The 20267-nt window shown below is 48.8% G+C and overlaps 1 protein-coding gene across 1 annotated transcript; it reads right to left on the bottom strand.

Moving 5' to 3' along the window:
* Positions 1-8241: 8241 nt before the first annotated feature.
* On the bottom strand, positions 8242-11138 carry LOC6599435 (segmentation protein Runt). The gene is made up of 2 exons (XM_002024497.2): positions 10053-11138; positions 8242-9750 (listed from the first exon to the last, which is right to left on the bottom strand). Exons 1-2 carry the CDS (start codon positions 10795-10797, stop codon positions 8813-8815), a joined length of 1683 nt encoding a protein of 560 aa, XP_002024533.2. The 5' UTR covers positions 10798-11138; the 3' UTR covers positions 8242-8812.
* Positions 11139-20267: the final 9129 nt, after the last annotated feature.

Below are 20267 nucleotides of genomic sequence, written 5' to 3'. Positions count from 1 at the left end.
GGGGTCTTGCAATCTCTATCCCTCTGCTGCCGATTCCCCATGCCAAACACCCCACTCCTCGTCGCTTTCTGCTTTATTACAACGCTGGGGCCAGCGAAAATGTTGTTGGATTTATGGCGGCATTACATGACATGATTAATGGGCTCCAATACAGCAGGAAGAACATTGGCCAAACGGACACAAGGGGCACGGCCCGACAATGGGTGGAGGAAGGCAGGGAGGCCGGAAGGCTGGGAGGCTGGGAGGCTGGCAAAACCAGGACAATGGACACGCCAGCAAATGTTGACCAGAAGGCGGATTTAAAACGCAGCAGCTCCATCCGAGAGCATCATCATCGCCATTAGCATCAGTATCCAGCATCCAGAGTCCAGCGTCCAGCTTCGAGCAATATCCACAAAGTCAGGCATCAAAGCAGCTGCCAGAAATGAGGTGCAATGTTTGAAGAGAGTCACCTGAGGGGTAAGCGCTGGGCAGGAGTGGTGACCAGGTCATTGGGCATAGGACACTGATTGAAGAAGAAGGAGCGATTCGTGCAGGAATCCATACATACTATGGGATGCACATGGGATTCTGTAGAGTTGAGAGCTGAAATCCCTATCGCCTATAAGACACAATTGAATCTGTTGTAAGTGTACACCTTTCCAGTCCTGTTTCTGTAATTTCCATAGCTTCGAAGTCTCGTATTTCCGCTATGCAAATGGCTTCCAATTAGTTCAAACTGAATGCTCGGCCAATGCTCAGCTTCCTGCTGCAACACCCTCTCCATCTGCCACTAAATTTGCAGCTCCACTGCCAAAAAAAAAGAAAAAGTTCCCCCCAAAAATATGACACACTCAGGCAGAGCTCTGGGCTGCTGTCCTCCTGGCTGTCAGTCAGCCAATCAGCCTCCTCGAATCGTGGTGAATCGAGCTGGGGACCCAAGCCGATTCCCCAATTACCTCGTTCCGCCTCCACCTGTCTCCTGTCTCCTGTCTCCGTCTCCGGCTCTGGCTCTGGGTCTGTCCCTCGCTCGTTCGCTCGCTTACGATTCGTTTGTTCTGTTGATCCATCAAATTAAAAATGTAATGCTTCAACATTTAAACACGACGAGTGCACCCTAATGCAGTGCTCTCGCCCGGCGCCAGTGGGACTCTGGAATCTGGGGATCAGGTGGCATGCTACTAATAAGTGCAATCAGTGATGATGGCTCCCCACCAGCTCCTTCCTGCAGTTTGCCTTTTGTCTCCTCAATCTCTCTCCCTCTCTCTGGTGTTTTTTTTTCTGGTTTTATTTTGGCATTCGTCTAATGAACTCATCCAGGAGAGGGGAAGGGAAGCGCAGCAGGCAGCAGGCAGCAGGCAGGAGCCAGGACCTCGTCCGACCATCAAGTGGCATCAACGTTGTCATGATTTCTGCTTGTTAACATGACTACCGGAGGAGGAACCATTGGGTTTTCGGTTTTGCTATCTTCCGAATTTCTGAATTCTGAAAATTTAACTCTTCACGTGGCTCGGAGCTCTTTTTTGAAATGGAATGTGTGCAGAGGATGGGAACCAAAGGCTGCCATAATTCCTCGTCGACATGTCAACAGTGTGCTCCATGGGTCCCCGTCCCGGCCCCGTCCCCGTCTCCGTCCCCGTCCCCGGCACCGCAACAGGACGGAAGGGAACAAGAGGAAAACAGTAACAGATTCCATAGACGGGATGGGTCGGGTCGGGTCGGGACGGGACAGCGACAGCCCCTCCACCTCCACTAAAAAGACAGACAGACGGATGGACGGACCGACGTGTTAGTTCATTTTGATTGCTAATTGGTTTGTTAAACAATGGCGTCGGGGGTTTTAACGAATTGCCCAAAAATTCAACGAGACGAGAAGCTGAATTTTGGGCGACAGCAAAGGATGGAACGGAAATCCATCTAGGATTTCGCTGCTCAGAGAGGGTTGATCCAGGGCTAATGAACTCGAAGCTAAGTGATCATTTAGCACTTGTATCTATCTATCTATCTATCTATCTATCTTCTGTCAAATCCTATAAAGGACTACACTTTGCCTTCTTCCTGAAGCTCCGCATGGATTGGATATCCTCGAGGCAACCCTCTGTCTCTCTCTCTGTGTTTGCATGCATCTCTAGTTAAGTAACTCCCAGGAGCAGCCGACTGTTGACTTTGACTGACCGCAACCCAGATTCCCCATTTTCCGATTTCCCAGACCCAGAGGCATGCCTCAGATGCGTCTCGTAAATCTTGTTACAATTTGGCAACGTGAGAGATGGGGCATGGAAGGGGGAGCATACGGATGGGGATGGGGATGGGGATGGGGATGGGGATGCATTCAATTAAGTGCAAGGCCGTTTTGGGCGCGTTTTTACAGTTTAATTGTTTGTTGTTCTAGATGCGAATGCGTATTCGAATGTGGCTGTGGATGTGGAATGCTTTCAGGTAGAGCCAGCCGCTGGCCAGGACACGGTTGCAACAAGTGAGGCAGGCGACCGCATAATCCACAGCAACCACAAAGGCCACACCACCGGCACCGCCAGCCAGCCGCCAGGACACGGGGCTCTCAAACACCGATGCGCATTAATAAATTTCTCTGGCCTGCAAAAAGCCCAAGCAGCAGCGAAAATATTGAAAAACCGATCTCTACACAATTGTCCATAAAGTGGACAGTGGGTCTCCGCTCTGCCACTGCCACTGCCGCTGCCACTGCCGCTGCCACTGCCCCACTCTTTTTGTTGTTGCTGTTCTCTTTTCTGCTGTTGTGTGGTTGTTGGCATCGGCATTGTTTTTGCTGTGTGCGACCACAGTCGGGATTAAAGCGGACAGTTGAGCGGACAGTTGAGCGGACACGACACGGGGCACGGCCCGGCTCCATTCGCTGCTCTGTTGTGACAATGCGGCTAACAAAAGCAAACAGCAAACAGCGAACAGGGAACAGCAGGCGACAGCCAGAGACAGGGCCAACAATGACTCGTTGATATTGACAACTTTTTAATCACTTAATAAATTCAATAAAATTAAATGCGGTTAAGCGTCAACAAGGACAACGGATAGCGCCCCAACTCAGAGAACCCCAAACCCTTTCCATCAGCCATCCATCCATCCATCCATCCATCCATCGTTGATCCATCATCAGTCTGGTTTCAGTCAATCAAGCGTTTGACAAAAGTACTTCACAAGCTGACACCGGACAAAAGACTCGGGCAAAAAGGATTCGACACCCGCCCCCGGACACCCGGACACCCGGACACCCCCATCAAAGCGATTTCCTTTAGACGCTGTCCTCCAGGGGATCTAAGTGTTTTATAGAGTATTCATTACTGCGTGCTAGTGCAGGGGATTGGACTTCCTTTGAAGGACATTTAATTAGCGTGAATTATGTTGTTCGCAGAATTTTAATTTAACAAATTAAGTGGCCAGGAGGTCCACCTCCACCTCCAACTCCGGTTCCGGCTCCGGCTCCGGTTACACTCTGCAACAAATTATTGTGCGAATTAAAATTGTAAGATGAGTGCATGCAGCACTCGACGTTTTTATATGCAAAATAATTGTGTAATTACAGTTTTGTGCAGCAGCGTTTTTTCTCCACTAAAAGAATTGTTCTTTTCAATTAAGCTCTTTGCCGGGCCCTGCCCAGCACTGATTTAACAAATGAGAGAGTGGTCGCCTTTCAAAATTAACAATTTAACAAATCAGTGAAATGTAGAAAGGATGTGTCCGAACTTGTTGCACAGTGCCCTCTCTGTATGTGGCATTGGTTTGGTGGCAAGACCCTCTTTCGCTCTGGGGAGAATTAGCTGAGGATTTAGTTGGGGAAATCTCAGCTATTGGGGATTATGTCGCACCAGTGGCTGATTGGCTGATTGGCTGGTGCCTCTCGGCCAAGTCGATTTCATTCTCCTCCAATTCCTCACATTTTAAGAGCATTAAGAGAACTTTGGCTGAGAGGGGCGAGGAGCGGGGTGGGGAGAGAACAGGAAGAAGTCTGGCCGACAAACCTAACAACGGCTAACCGCGAAAGCCCCAAAAGAAGGGGTGGGCGGGCCACAATGCCCCGCCCAGTGGCATACACCTTTCAGCCATCTTCCGTGCAGCTGATGGACGGGGCGACAACTAACATTGGCATTTAAAATGTAATGCTTAAAGGGCCTCTAAAGTTTGCCCAGACAATTGACTTTGGTCGCGTGACGTTTTAGATTTTGCGGACAGCACGCGCCCCTCCCCCTTTGCCCTTATACCCGTTTGAGAGCCACCTCCATGGGACAACCTTTTGGCCACATGCAATCAGCGTTACCAACGCATTTCATTAGCACCTAATTGGCAAAAATCACCAAAAAAAACAAATAAAACACAGCGAGAGGAGGCAGGCCAGCAGTGGCAGCCGAAGCATTAGATACCCTAGAATGAACTCCACTAATCTACCTTCATCTGAGGCTTGCTTGGTTGCTAGAGAGTGCCACAAATATTGCTACACCGAAGCCCTCTTTCCTACAGGTGGCATCTCAAAAGGAAATTTTGTAGGCAGTTTCCACAATTTGCTCCACAGCGGCTGCTGTTTTTGGTTCCCCAGAGCATCACATTAGACCCCAAAAGATGATGTATTTATGTTGTGTTCATAAGGAAGGCTAGAATACCCTCCAGCCAGGGTATTAGTGCTCGTCGTATAAAAGAACATAACAAAAAAAAACAGAATCGAAACGCGGCTCATTTCGTATGTAATTTGTTCGGTGAAATTGGAGGGGCGGCCAGTACGATTGGGAGAACGGAACGGGGGCTCCATTCAGTTCTTTCACCTCTCTGTGTAGCCCCCCCCACACACACACACACACGCCCACACACACACACACGGCTCTTTGTAATTTCTGGCCAACCATTTTCCATTTGCATTGGCCATTTTTATATTTTCGGCTCATTTCCCTCCTCCCCAACTCCTACTCCTCCTCCCACTCCTCGTTCGCCCCATCTGCTCGTTCTTCTCCATTCTCCGGCCTGATTGTAATACCCTGGGATTAACAAGGGGGGTATTCTGATTGCAGCGCAGCGAATGAACCAAATCATACCCCTTGCAATTGTAGACCTATTTTCGTTTTAAAAATTGTACAAAATGTTTCCATAAAATCCAAACCAAAAGACAATAGATTTATTTATGGGATAAAATTATGCATGATGCAAATTATGATGCAAAACAGCAGCTTTTCCGCCAGTTGTATCTTCCAGGGAACCCCTTTTCTGTCTCCAAAAAAAACTGCACTACTTTCACTCACTTTCATATCTCTCTTCAAAGGATTGAGTGACTACATCATATAGTAATTTATTTCATAGGGTATACATTGGTTGAGTCCTTAAAACTGATTATTTTCTTTCTTGTTTTTTGTGTTGTTTCGCTGCGTTTTCGATTCGTTTTCGCTCCAAGCGCCGCGCGGTTTCGTCTATCTTTGTATCTGTACCGAGTATCTGTGTACTGTTTGCATCTCTGTCTGTGTGTGTGTGTGTGTGTGTCTGCGTCTGTGTGCGTGTGCCGGCGTAGGCATTTTTTGGCTGTGGCCCGATGCATGCCCCAAACCGCCAACAATCAGAGAGTCAACCTCAGTCGGTGGCAACAACAGCAACAACAGCAGCAGCAGCAGCAGCGCCAAATGAAGCAACAACAAATAGCCAAATAGTTTTCCACGCGCCGCATTTCACAAAAGGGGCGCCACCCCACCACACACACCCACCCCCCGCCCACCCTCTACCGACAACAACAGCAACAAAATGCAAAGAAAAACAACAGGGAAATCAAGAGAGCCCCCCGACCAACAAAAAGCAACAACCAACTCGAAGCCGGGGCAAAAACATGGAGAAAAGTGTAAAACACATTGTGAAAATGTAAATTTTCCATTGATTAAATGCGAAAATGCAAGTGGCAAAGTGGAGGTAGAGCTGGAAGGGGGGGCTCAACTGTATTTTTGGTATCATTATGGGTTGACCCCACTATTTCCCCCGTCCCGCAAAATGGGTTTTCCGACCCGAAAATATTCGTAATTTTTACCAGTTCAATCGCACATTCTGTTCGATTCAGCAGGCGCTAAAGTCCTTGGAATTCCCGCTCTTATTGAGTGAGAGGACCACTTCTTCGCAATCAGAGAAGAGTCCTTGGCTGAGAGCTGTTTTTATCCTCATAGTTAGGGAGTGTTTCCCCATCATTGTCCATTCAAATGCGACGACTCTTCTCATCATTCTTCAGCAAGGTAAAGTTTATTCTTTCATGGGAACATAAATTATAATTTATAAATATTCATCACATCATAAAAGACCTCCATTCATTATCCAAAGGAAGTGCTCGTTCCAAACCTCTTATCTTATTTTCATTCCCCACCCACCAGGACATGCCATTCAGGACCACACCAAGTGAGAAACCCCATTGCCTTGTCACCGAATTGAGCGTCAAAATTGCATTTTTGTGTGGCTGCCTTGACCAATCGAAGTGAAGGTCAGCATGTGTCCATTTGGCCTTGAGGAGACAACTCGACCGACTCGATTCTTTGGTCAACACCTTGGCCAGCGATCCCCTAATGAGGCGTGCCCGATGGACGATGCTCGATGCTCGATGCCCGGCCATCGACTGTGCGGTTAATGGCACCGACAAATCGCGCTGCGGTTGGGCCCGCCGTGGAGTCCGTGTACCCGAGGATGTTGCACTGCTGGTGCCGTGTCGACACACAGAATTGAGTTGAGTTCGCTTTGGGCCAATTAGCGCGACAATTGTCGAAAAGTACACGCTGCGTCGGCCGTGTCCCAGTGCCCATAATCACTAATAATCCGCATTAATTGCCATCAATTTGGTTTCTGGCTACGTCCTGCGGTTACCGGGATGACCTTCGTCGCGCATTAGGGAGGACCACCAGCCGAAGAGGTTCCCGCCTTATCTGCCCTCAGCCCGGAACACCACACCACGTAGTACTTTTGTGCAGATAGCCAAATCGATTCGATTGACAAAGATCTCCCGTGGAACGTGCCTGGGGGCCAGTTCACTTTTGGAGTTACCCCAGACCACAGACCCCCACAGGCCCCCACCGGAGGGGCCCGCTATCAATAAGTAGCGGACCCTCTAGAGATAAGGTTCAAGTGATCTTTCGATCAGAGGTATTCCCACAATGGCAGCTGCCGTCATCAAGTAGTGGTTCCACTGCTCATAATTCAATTGTGGAATTTCTCAATTTGCGGCCAATTCTTGACCACTTTCAATCACTTTTTTATATCGCCTTCCGTTGTCTGCCGTCCGTCTGTGATAAGGCTAACTCTGCCAACTAATGGGAAAGGGGAGTGAGTACAAAATTAATTCATTTTCTGAGTGTTTTGGTTAGAGGATTGTGTTAGACTTACAAAGAATGATCCAAAACAAACGCAAGGAAGGGCCCAAATATTTTGTAATCACTTTAAAAATTTCCAAAAATATCTGTTGGGAGCCAGGGGATTTTTTATGATCTACACAAATTTAATTCAAATACTTTTTCCACGAAACAAAAAACTAAACGAACAAAATTTCAAATACTCGTATATGGGCCTTTTTCTAAATTTAAAAATTGTTGCGAATTTATTTCAAACTTAAAATTAAAATAAAGAACTTTTGGAATATCATAAGGAAACAGTTCCATTATTGAAGAAAAATCTGTGCATTAAAATTTAAAATAAAATACTGAAAATCACATTTTAAAACAATATTAATATTCCATATTTGACGATTCAAGACAGCTGATGGAACAGAAATCCCAGCAAGGTATAAGGCTCCCAAATTGTAACATCATTTTAAGTGAGGATAAAACCTCACTTTGTTGTAGGAAATCATCCTGTATTAATATTTTACAATAGAAGACACAAATTTTCAAAAATCCTTCCATTCACAAACTCCGTTTTATGAAAATTTCACTGCAATAATGGAAGAACCTGAATTCCTGAAAAAGAATTAATTAAAAAGACAATCCAAATGTTTTTTGTAAATAATTTTTGTGTGTGATTTTTGTTTTTTCTGTTTTATTTGGTTTTGGGGGAAATTCGTTTGTGTTAGATGTTTTTTTTTCTCGCGCTAAAACTTAAGTCTAGACAAAAAAAAGTTCTGTTCACTTACATCACTAGATAAACTTAGGAATTATCCAATAGCTAAATTCGAATTATCCACAAAAAAATATATGTTTCCTCAAAAAAAAAATGCTCTATATCTATGTACAGTATTTTGTGGTGGCTAGGAAGGGGCGGTGTGTGGTAAGTGGTGTGTATAAAGTGAAAATAAAAAATAATTTACAAATAATAAATGTTTCGAGTCGTTTAGGAATTGAACTAAAGTGTTATTCTCTCTATCGCTATATTACTTTTTATCGTTCTTTGCGTTTCTGTCGGCTTTGGGTTTTGGTTTTCGTTAGGTTTTCGTTAGAGATCTTGCCGCTCGGGAAGATCTCGGGAAATTCTTTGCGTTCTTCTTTATTTGGTTGTGCAACACCAGTCAGCCAGTGTTGGTTCACGAACTCGGCCTACGATTTTATGAATCGAGCATAAAACTACGTCGGAGCTCGATGCACCAACTCTCCTAATCCTCTCTGCTGTCTGTGATCGTGGGTTCTTGTTCCACTTCCTCTCCGTTTGCCCGCCGGAGGCCTGCCGTCTAACTTACATCACTATATCACAATTTTTGTTTGCTTGCCGCTCAGCGCTGCTTCCGTTCCGTTCCGTTCTGTTCTGTTCCGTTCTGTTCCGTTCCGCTGCCCTTGCCACTCCACTCATGCCAATATCACTTTTGTCGAGGATCCTGATTCTGATCCGCCTGCTTTCTCCTGCTGTTTGCTGTTTGCTGTTTGCCTCCTTAGTAGGGCCTCCACACGGTCTTCTGCTGGACAGCGGAATTCTTCAGCTTGGTGGCCGCCGGCAGCGTGGTCTCGGGCGAAGCCTGTCGGTTTGTGGCCGCCGCCGCGCTCTCGTGGAAGAGGGGCTTCAGGGCCGAGGGTGCCTTGAGGTCGCAGCGCATGCGGAGGGGCACGGAGATGTGCTGGGCGAGGGGAGAGCTGCGGCTGGAGTCGATGGACTTGTCCAGGTCGTACTCGGACTTGACCACGTCGATCTGCTCGTCATCGGAGTCGGCGTCGGAGGCGGACTGCTCGTGGATGGAGCTCGTCTCGATGGAGGTGTTCAGCTTGAGGAGGACGTGCTGCTGCGTGGGTGAGGAGCTGGAGGGGCGCGACGAGGCCGGACTGATGTGGCTGATGCCGGTGGCGTCTCCGCCGTGGTGCAGGACAGCCGCTGCCGCATTGCGCGCGCGCAGACCCGCGGCGGCGGCAAAGTTGTACGGATGGAAGGCGTGGGGCGTGGACTTGGCGTGATGCTGCTGCTGCTGCTGGGCGGCGGCCGCTGCGGCTGCGGCCACATGATTGAACGGGAACTGGGGTATGGCGTAGGCGGCTGCCGGAGCGGCTCCTGGCGGCGAGGGCATCATGGCAGCCGGTTGGCCAGCGGCCGTTGGTGCCCCGGACGGTGGCGGCGTGATCTGCGACACATGATGGTAGTCGGCAGGACCCGCCGCCCCGTTGCCAGCTCCACTGGAAGCCGCGGCACTGGCGCTGGGCGACACGATGCTGGAGCTGCTCGAGGGCGAGGCCTTGGACAGGGCCGGATGGTGCACGGCTGCCTGGGCGGCGGCCTGGTGCCGGAAGTAGTCCGCGTAGCCGTAGGTCATGTAGGCGGCGTCCAGCCAGGCGGGATTCAGCATGAAGGGGTTAAAGGCGCCGGGATGTGGATAGCCATAGCCTGGAAAAAGCAGAAAAGCAAAACAAAAAGTCAGTAAAGAACATAAATCAAAAGAAAAGTTTGTAATAATTTCCAAAGGGAAGGGGGAGGAGAGGTTTTTGGTGGGAGATCAAAGGAAATCAATAAAGATTGAATCCAAATGGATTTGAATATGTTTAAGGAACGGATCGCAACGATCTCGAAGTCTTTGCAATGCGGAAGGATCCGTGGAGGGATCGCGAGGATCGTGAGGGAAGGTGTGTGGGGTTTTTGGGAACGGATTTGGATTGAACTGAAAACGTAATGGAAACTAAAAAACTCACTTTGCTTACTTCTTGGCTCCCGCGGCCCGTCGACCGTCACCTTGATGGCCTTGCTGTAGCTGGCTATCTGCACGGGGTATGTGGCAATCGTGATGGTCAGCGTGAAGGACTTGCCCCTGCCAGAGCGGCCCACGAACCGGAGATCGTTGAACTTGGCCACCTGGTTCTTCATCGTCGTGGTGCAGTTGCGCAGCTCCCCGCAGTAGTTCTCATCGTTGCCGCACTTGATCGACACCAGAGTGCCGTCGGGCACATCGTCCAGGGCGATCACCTTGAAGGCCCCCGGCAGCGACTTGTTGGAGCGCCAATGGTTGGGCAGGGCGCTGCACAGGATCGAGGGTGAGCCGGTCTGGGCCAGCTCGCCGTGGTACTCCTGCAGCATCTCGTGCAGGCTGGCAAACATGTCCGTCATCGAGCTGGGCATCTTGGCCGAGTTGCTGTTGCTGCTGCCGTTGTTCGCTGTGCTGTTGGCGGTGTTCGTGTTGCTGTTGCTGTTGCTGCTGCTGCTGCTGTTGGCGGTGGTGTTGGCGGTGGCGCTGATGTCCGGCGTGGAGCTGCCGGTGCTGCTGCTGGCCGAGTGGGTGCTGGTGTTGGCCAGGGACGTGCTCTGTGCCACCGAAACGCCGCTGGAGCCGGAATTGACCACGGCCGCTGCTGCGGCCGCTGCGGCTGCCGCTGCCAGGACCTGTGTGTGCGCCACAGCGGTGCTGTTGGCTACCATCGTGGGACCGTTGGGTAGATGCATCTTTGCTAATGTATCTTGTATCTTTCGGTTGTTCTCCAACAAAAAAAAACCCGCTCCTGTTGCTCCTGTTGCTCCTGCTGTTGCTGCTGTGGTTGTAATCCAAGAGTTGTAATCCTTGTGGGTGTCGGGGCGATGGGTGTTCGGGATTTCGCACTGCACTTTCTTGCGAGCTGGCAAGGCCGCCCGCTCTCGCAAAAACGCGTTTTTCACTGGCAAAAAAAAAATGTTGTGCCGTTTTCGTTCGTATTTTTTCGGGGATTTTTCTTTAGTGCTGCATTTGGGAAATGTTTCTCAAGCAAAAAACTAAGACGCGACGTGTGTAAATCTCTTTCTCTCGATGCTCGATTCTCGCTTCTCACTGTTTTCTCTCTCTCTCTCTCTCTCAAGACTGTCTCTTCTCTGGGCGTTCTCGACACGGTAAAGTCGCTGAGTGAACTGATTCTCTGCTGCGATCGTTGCCAGTATTTAAAGTGGAATGCGCTTGTCGCCGCTGGCAGCGCTGCCCGCTGCCACGCAGCTCGCTCTCTCTCCTTCTACCTAGCGCACCCTCTCGCTTGCACTACCTCCGCCGGCCGGCCTGCTGCTGCTGCTGCTGCTGCTGCTGACCTGCTCTTTCGCACACGCTGGCATTGTCCTGGCAGTGTGGTTTGGTTGGTTCGCTCGCTTACCTATACACACGCACACGGAGCACACACACACACAGCCGGATGGCAGTGGCGGACTAAGGGTGCAGGGCGGCGGCAGTCTGCGAGACAAAAGGGGCAGGTATCAAGCAACCACCATTGCCGCAACAACAACCACAGTAAAAATTTTCCCATTTTTCCATTGCGGTATACAACTCGCGCACACACACACACACACAGTGGCAGAGAGGAAGGAGATGTCTGAGGCGTGCTGCTGCTGCCACTGCCTCTGCTGCCGACGTTCGTTGCTGCCACTGCTGCTGCTGCTGCTGCTTGTTACTTGTGGCCAGAGGCGCGCGGCCAAATAAAAAAAAAAATGAAAATGAAAATGAAAAAGGCAAAGCAACAACCACATTGGAAGCAAAATAAAAATCTGCCAGAGAGGGTGTGCGAGTGAGAGAGGCCATTGCGCTATTTCTCTCTCCCCGAAAGAGAGAGCGAGCGAGAGAGCACCGACTGGAAAGGCAAGGCGCAGCAGAAAAAGAAAACAAAAAAAAAACGCAACAAAGAAATTGTCGGGGAAATAAAAATCAACGGAAGAAAAAACACAAAAAAAAAAAATAAAAATCAGGAGAAATTTGTGTGCGCTCTCTCTCTTGCTATCCAGCCATCCATCCATCCATCCATCCATCTCTCTCTCCCCATCTCTGTCGCTCGCACGGTCTGTTGGATTTGTGTGTCTCTTTCCGCCAACGGGCGGTCGGTCCGGGTCCGGGTCCGGGTCTGGGTCCGGGTATGGGTCTGGAACGCACAGTTTTTCCTTCGTTTTTTCCTTAACGCACGGCCAAAGGAGCGCGCTCTCAGTCCGGCTCTGTTCCTTGCCCAACATGCAACAGTTCCTACTGCGCGCGTGTTGCTGCTGGCACCCTGCGGCGGTGTCCAGGGGCCCAGTTGGAGGGGGGCCGCCCTCTGTGCCACAGAGGGTGGCACAGGTAGCACACACATCGGTCTGTGCCGTCTGCCAGGGAGGGGGCCCGTGGGCTGTCAGGGGCGTCCTCCTAAGGACTCAATTAGGGGACACGCATCGCATAATCGCAAGCTGTCTATGTAGATCAGAAATACTTCAGAGGGTAGAGAGATCTATCATCATCTAAAGATAATCTGGCAGGGAAATGGTCTAAGAGGGATTGAAATATGATCCAAAATATGAACGGGAATACTGATCCATGAATTGATCTTCAAATCACCCAAAGGACTTCTATCTAAAACATTATATTGACGGAAAAAGAAATATGAATTTTTACAGCTTACATTTACAGATCTTACATCCAATTATTATTGTTGAAAATATCATTATCTATCATATATTTATCCTGCAATATATAGATATACTAGGGGCAAGCCCCCTACGCTCGGCTTTCTAAAAAGAACGATTTTTCTAATGTGCTGTCCTTTAGTTTCATGTATGTAATTCGCATTTTTATTAATCCTCATCAAGCCAACGATCACGTTCAAAAATACACTCAAAATATTCAATACAAAATTGACGCTACAAAACCCATTTCTGGTATTCCTTTAATCTCTTCAAATTAGTTTTATATTCAAGATCTTGTTCATTTGCTGACAAGATCAAATTACTGGGCAAACACCCATTCTTGTGCAATGTTTTCCTATGATTCGATGCAACGTTTCTCTCTTCAAATATCAGTAGATCTGTGGATCCTTAGTCTCGAATCTCAAAGATCTAAAGAGTAGAGCTATCCGATCTGCAGCCGATCCAACTAACACCCATTGTCGGGGCAATGCATTCCTGAATACTATCTAAATTTGCCTTAAACGATCTGCTGGGCCCGCGCCCTGGCAGATCGCCCTAATCCTAATGCTGATCGGGGCGATTAGCCGGCGATTAGACATGTAAATATTTGTGCTCTTCAATGGCGCAATCTGCGCACTGTTTTCGGGGCCACCCTCGCAGATCGTTCGTTGATTGGATCATGTTCAGCTTAGGCTCGAGAGCTCAACTGATCTGTGATCTGTGATCTGGGATCTGTGATCCCTGATCGCATCCGATTCCATTCGATGCCAGCGGAAGTGTCATACTTGGAATCATTCGGGGCACTCCCCCTGCTGGGACGGGGCTACGCCTCTGTCTGGTGTGCCGGACAAATCAAATGCCTGGACATTCCACAAAAAATATCTGCGGAGCCCCAAAAGAACGTTGAAACGAGGCCAGCGCGGTACAACCACAATGAGGAATCGCACTCTGGTGGCTGGCTCCTAGGGGGGATGGTGGGTGTCGGGGTGGTGTTGGGGGGAGCCACGAGTCAAGATGCTGCGGCTTCGGAGCCAACCAAAATGTCGCCAGTGTCGCCGCTCTCTGTCTCACTCTCTTTCTCTCTGTTTCTCTCTGTCAGCACACTTCCCTTCCAATAAATCGCTGCCGCTTTCCCGGCAAGCAGCGGCGTCGACTTCGCTGCTTTTGTGCGTGCGCGCCCGCTCGCTGTGAGGGGCACACAGACGTCGGACTCTGCCACAGGTTACTGTTACTGCCACAGCTTCTCGGCGTTCACCGTTCAACGTTCAACGTTCAGCGCTTAGCGTGCGACAAGGACGCGCTGTCAGAGCGCGACTTTTCCAGCGAAACTGGGCAGCCGCTTCTGGGTTCCGTGTAGCGTGTCCGGGGTGCTGGACCCCGCTGCGTTTTTCCTCGTTTTTCCACAATTTCGTCGTGGCCCATTCAGCGCCCGCTGATCGATCGACGATCGACAGAAGCTGGTGCGCGCGCCTCCAGCGCGACAGGAGGACACGACAGGATCGTGCCACTTACCTGTTTTCACGGCCTCTTCCCTGAGCGCAGCTGTACAAGGAGCTGTACGCCACTCCCAAAGGAAACACGCACCCTTTTTTATGGATTTTTTGTAGTCCCCACACTAATGCAAAAAATCGAGAGATCGGGAAAACATCGAGCAGGTATTACCTGAGAGAATATGGATATCAGGTATCGAAACCACACAAAATCGCTGTCTCGCGACCTCCATCCGTAATCCTTTACTTACGAAAGTCAATCGCCGGGATTAGCCAGCACGCCCCGCAAATATTTTGGCCGATTAGCCGCCGCCCCGCCATCGTAAACCCGTGATCCGTGATCCGCGATCCGCACAAAAAATATCCCATAGCTCGCTACCTGTTTTTCGGTAGGATTCCGCGTTTTTTCGATCGGGATTAGGCGGGAAGGTTCAGGGATCACCATGAACGGATTAGCGGGAGGACTCGTTTAGGGCCCCGTTTTATTGGACTTTAATTGAAGCGATGATCCAAGGATCTGGTATCTGATGAGAGGCTGGAGAGCCAGCTTAGAAGATACTTCTGGACATGGTTTCTCACCTACATATGTGCAAAACAATCGGATCACTCGGAGATCTACCCAAACATTTTGAGGGATCTTTCTTATGTAAAAACATGACCAAATGTTTTCACAACCCAGATATGCCAATTCCAATGCAAAAAAGTGAGGATCATCCCCCCAAAAAGGTTGTTTATGTACCGCAGGGAAGATCGTATTGATCGTATTCCCCACAGGTCATGCGACTGATAATCAAAAAGATTCGCTAGATCCGTCCCTTCGCAGACGATCCACAATGCAAAGCAGAGAGAGCACGCTCTTTCCTAGCTATAGCGAACACAGAACAAGCGATCGATCACACCCCAATCCAAGAGAGAGAGAGAGAGAGAGGGAGAGAGAGATCGCGTGCTCCGCCAACCAATGGAGGGATCGCCGCCGCCACTGCGGCATGGGGGTTGATTTATTAATAGAGTATGCGGCGTGTGGCCACGCATTCGAGCGTGAAGAGCAGTGAGTGATCGATGTGCGTGAGTGAGAGAGGAAGAGTGTTGGTCCGTTGGCTCCGCCCCCCTGCTCCGCTCCGCACCGAGCACTGAGCACTGAGCACTGAGCACCGACTGCTCCCGTTAGCGAGGCAACACTGACACGGCATTTCCAAAAGGAAAACTCGAAGGAAAAACTCATGGCAGCAACAGCCGTGGAAATTCCAGTGGCGCAGGGGAAATGCCTCCCACCACCAACTGCGAGTCCCCTCTGCGAGAGCCATTTTTTAAAACACCTCAATGCCGACTGCGCAGCGAGCAGCAGCAGCAGCAGCAGCGGCCCGAGTAAAAGTAACAGTAACCGGGCAGGGGCAGCGCTGCAGCACCAGGAACAGGAGCCAAAGCAGCGCAGCGCAGCGCAGCAGCAGTGGCAGCAGCGGCAGCGGCAGCAACCAGCGACAGCGACTGCGGCGCTGTGTAAGTGAATTGTGGTTTGTTGTTTTGGTTGGCGCTGCGTCGACGGCGGGCAGCAGCGACAGAGCGCGCGCGCTCCTTTTCAATTGTTTCACTCACCCCCGTCCACCGACCAGCAACCGGGCAGCGTGCAAGTGTGTGAGTGAGTGAGAGCGAAAAAAAAATTCTCACCACACCACAGCACAGCACAGCAAACCACTCTCTTACACAGCCCCCTCCCCCCATGACGACACTGGAAAACGACTGTTTGAGTGATTTTTTGTCTTTCCTTTTTTTGCTGTCTCTTTTGGGGTTGGTTTCGTGGTGGAATCGCCCAAAAGACGGGGGTGGGGGGCAATGAGTGCGTTCTTTTGGTTTTCTGTGTGTGTGTGTGTGTGTTTTTTTTTGTGTTTTGTGTTTGCATTTGCTTTGGTGTGTGTGCGTTTGTTGGTGCGGTGACACTCCCACAAAATTGTGTTTTTGGTTAGACGCGCGCCCCCCAGCCATTGGTTGCTCGTACGTCCCTGAATCGGAGAGGGAGAGGGTCCTACGGAAGGATGCTACCTCTTTCATGGACTCTGCCCCCACTCCTTGGTCCTGTGGAGCAGCTGTTCCATCGCTTGGAACGTGTGTGTGCCCTACATATTTTTGGTCGTAGGACACATTTCAAGGCTCCTCATCCTCATCCTGCCTAACCATTTTGTTTTCTTTCCTATACTTTGATATTTTCTTTGTTGCTCTCTCTCATCTCTCCCCTGTTCTTGGGCCCGCGACAATTAGCCAAAGAGAGAGAAAGATCTAGAGCTGGAGAGGAGGCTGCATAGAGGATCTCTGCAGCTGCCCAGCGTTGAAATTCCTAATGATCATTCCCGATTGTTGCCAGTGTCAAACACAATTTGTAACAAGAATTTCATAAAAAATAGAGATCTCTTTAAAGAATATCCATTGTTGATGGAGGGGTTCGCTCGACGGAGGCTGGAGGTGTGTTATTTCTGGGCAAAACAAAGGACACTGGTGATGTTTGTACACGTTTCCCTCAAAGGACACACGCTATGGCCCCCAGATGGTCGGAATAAAGTCATATATCATATCAGCGGCTTCTTTGAAACCATAGTCTCTGGGGCGGCCATCAAATCATCGAAAATCCATGCAAGATATTCTATACATTGAATTTCAAGTTATTTATTTTATATATTATATAATATCTCTCTATAATATCCCTAGTTAAATGATGTTATATTAATTTTATGCTCCGATTTGCTTGAATATAGAAAAACCTTTATTTTGAATGGCTGCCATATCATCCATACAAAATTGTTGCATTTTTCCCTTAATTAATTTTCTAGTTCTATTCCATGGCTTTTTATGAGGTACTTTTTATAGACCTATCACTAAGTCCATAAACTGCTTATTTCTCCCCATTTTTTATGGGCTTAAATATTTATTTGTACCTTTATAAATGTATTCTTGGTGAACAAGTTTCTTCCGTATTTAAAATTTAATTGATTTATACTCTCTTTCCATGATATCTCCCTCTGCAACCCTTCTTCAGAATGCTCTTCTAGGAATAGAATTTTCTTTGTATGTTTCTCGCCACGATCCCCTCGGATATGCCGCTTCCTGGCGCTAACTTCTGAGGTGCAACTTTTGGCCTATGCCATTGAGACGGCCACTCATGTATGTACATATGTATGGCTATATACAGCACGCTTCACTCACACACACACACACGCTCTTGAGTTTTTTGATGGGCAGACAATGTACAGATTAAAGCTGGAAATCCGTTAAGCCCGTCAATGCGCCCTTAATGCGCCGAATGCGACCCTCGTATTGCCCACGGGATAACAGGAATCTGACAGGAATCGGAATCGGAATCGGTATCGGCTCGAGGACTCGAGTAGAACCAGTTCTCTGGGTCTCCGAGAGAGAAAACTAAATATCAAATTTCATATAATTTGGCGGCCATTTTGATCGGTGGCACATCCGTGGACAGATGCCGCAAATGCCCGCCCGTTTGCAGTGTAGAGTAGCGCGCGCGCCTGGAATTGTGTGGCAATTGAAGGCAACACCGACCTCCCCCTGGCGTACTTTTTCGCCCCCATTTTTGCATTTTTCTGCGTTTTTTTGTTGTCTATTTTTTCCCCAGGTTTCTCCCCGAAACAGAGGCTCTGTAAGAGGGGGCTGGCTCTTGATCAGCCCCGGCTGGGACGCCTCTGTTGGAGGCATTTCCATGACAACTCTTTTTCCTTTTTGTTTTTGTTTTTTTTTCTTTTTGAATTGAAACAAATTTCACTCTCTTTCTCTGTCGGGCTTTTGCTCCTACTGTCTCTTTCTGGCTGGAAAAACTGAGAGAGTCTTTGAAAAGTGCTCTGGGTTGTGGGCTGCTTGTCCATGTTTTTGATTTTGCTTTTGCTTGGCTTTTTTTTCCACCCCAAAAAGGCTAGATGCTCAGCGGGCCATGGGCTATGGGCCATAGGTCGTTGGGCAGGGGGGGGGCAGGCGGCTGGGTGCAGGGGGCAGGGGGAAAGAGCTCTTTGAGGGCTGCGGCAGCTGCGGCCACAAAACTAGTTTGGCTTTGGCTTTGCCAGAGCGAGACAGTGCTTTGCCACAGAGCCATAGAAGGGTAGCAGACAGTGAGACAGAGAGAGAGAGAGAGAGAGAGAGAGAGAGTGAGCGGAGGGGTGGTTTGGGGAGGGGGGTAAAACCATATTTTCCACCCACTTTTCTGGTTATTTCTCTGGTTATTTCGGTCGGCCCGTCTTACCATCGAGGCGGCGGCTCTTAAGGGTTGCAAATCAAAACGCGGTTTGTTGGTTTGTATTTCTGGCCAAAGTCGTCTCGTAACTTTTTCAAGCACGTCGGCATTCTTAGAAAGAGACAGACAGCGGGTGCGAGTGGGAGAGCGACAGCCATAGTCAAAGGGTGAGTGAGAGAAAGGGGCGGTGGTGCACACACACACACACTCACACACAGAGAGAGAGAGAGAGAGACAGAGTGAGAGTGGGGGGAACTCGACATTAAAGAGTTTTCAGCGCCATTATTGACACTTGGGTTAACTCCGTGGAGCACCCAATATAGAAGCCCCACTGTACGTACAGTGGGGCCCCCACCACCCCTCTCTCTCTCTCTCTCTCTCTGTGTTCCTCTCTGGAAGTTGTCAACTTGTTTGCATAATTGCCTTGCATTTTTATGTGGAACTTGGCGCAGTTTTTTATGCTGTCTCTCTCTCCAGCTTACTGTCTCGCTCTTGGGGCTTTTGTGCGGATGGGGTTGGGGCTGGGGGGTTAAACCATTTGTTTGTCGTTGTTTCTGTGTTTGTGTGCAATTTTAGTTTGGGATTTTCGTGGCATTTTTGTGGCCTTTTGTCTGGTTAACCGTGGTTGGTTATTGGTCAGCACACACCCAGAAAGAGTGAGAGAAAGACACACACACACGCACGCACGCACGCACACACATTGAGTGGGTGAAAGTTTGTCAATGTGTGAAACCGCAAAAAAAATATTGACTTGAACCAAAAATGCTTGATTAACTCTTTCGTAATTTTAATGGGAGGCCATTTAAACCAAGGACAAAAACTATTAAAAGTCCATCCGAATGTCTGGATACCCTAACAGATCTATAGCTGATACGCTGATATTGATTCTGGCTGAACTTTCTTTGAAAGAAAATAGTCCTATGTCCATTAGCCCAAAGACAGTAATAATATCCGATAAATTTCGAATTTTTCTATAAGATTTTATTCGATAATTTATTATAGTTTTTATGACAAACAAAAAGGCCCACAATTTGTGGTGCAAAGTCATCATATTTGGATAGCCTTACAGATTATTTTGCTAATCGAAATACCATTACCAGAGACCGCAGCAGAGCCGCTCATAAACGACTTTTTTACACCTCAACCGCAGGAAAAAAAACAAAAAAACAAACAAGAACGAGAACGAGAACAGGAACAGGAAAAACAGAGCAATCCAGGACAAAGGATCCTCGTCGAATGTGATGCAACAATCGCGGCTAAAAAGCCAAGGCCCGAGACAATTTCCCACTGGACAGGACAGGACAGGGCAGGGCCGGTCCGTTGTTGGGTTCCATAAAACATTGCTCCAGTTTTTTGACCAATTTTTAGTGCAGTTTTTTGTGAGCATACCGTTTTTTCCATTGGCCCAACAAAAGAGCCATCTATTTTGGGGAATCGGCGACCCCGGGCCGAGGATCCGCTGAGGCAATTACAGGGAAATGCAGAGCAAAAATCTACAACTTTGTTACAGTTTTTTCTGTTGTTGTTGTTGGTCCATGGCTCTTTGTAGGACCGGAATCCGCAGTGTTTTATGAGCGGGCTTGTTAAAAAAAATCATAAAAATTATTTAGATCTAGATCAGGTCTCAGCCTCGGTCTCCGCCTCCGCCTCCGCCTCAGCCTCAGCCTCATTTGAGGCTCATAAATCTCAGCTCACGGAAACAGAGAAACTGACCTACAAATAGCACCAAAAAACATAAAGAAAAAAAAAAACCGAGAAGGGACACGAAAAAACAAAACGCAAATTGAAAATTCCGAGAACAACAGTGTCCAGCA

This window comes from Drosophila persimilis, unplaced genomic scaffold (assembly GCF_003286085.1).
Source record: "Drosophila persimilis strain 14011-0111.01,24,50 unplaced genomic scaffold, DperRS2 tig00000663-arrow-arrow-pilon, whole genome shotgun sequence".
In the NCBI taxonomy this organism is placed as follows: Eukaryota; Metazoa; Arthropoda; class Insecta; order Diptera; family Drosophilidae; genus Drosophila; species Drosophila persimilis.
This window is presented reverse-complemented; position numbering and strand designations above follow the sequence as displayed.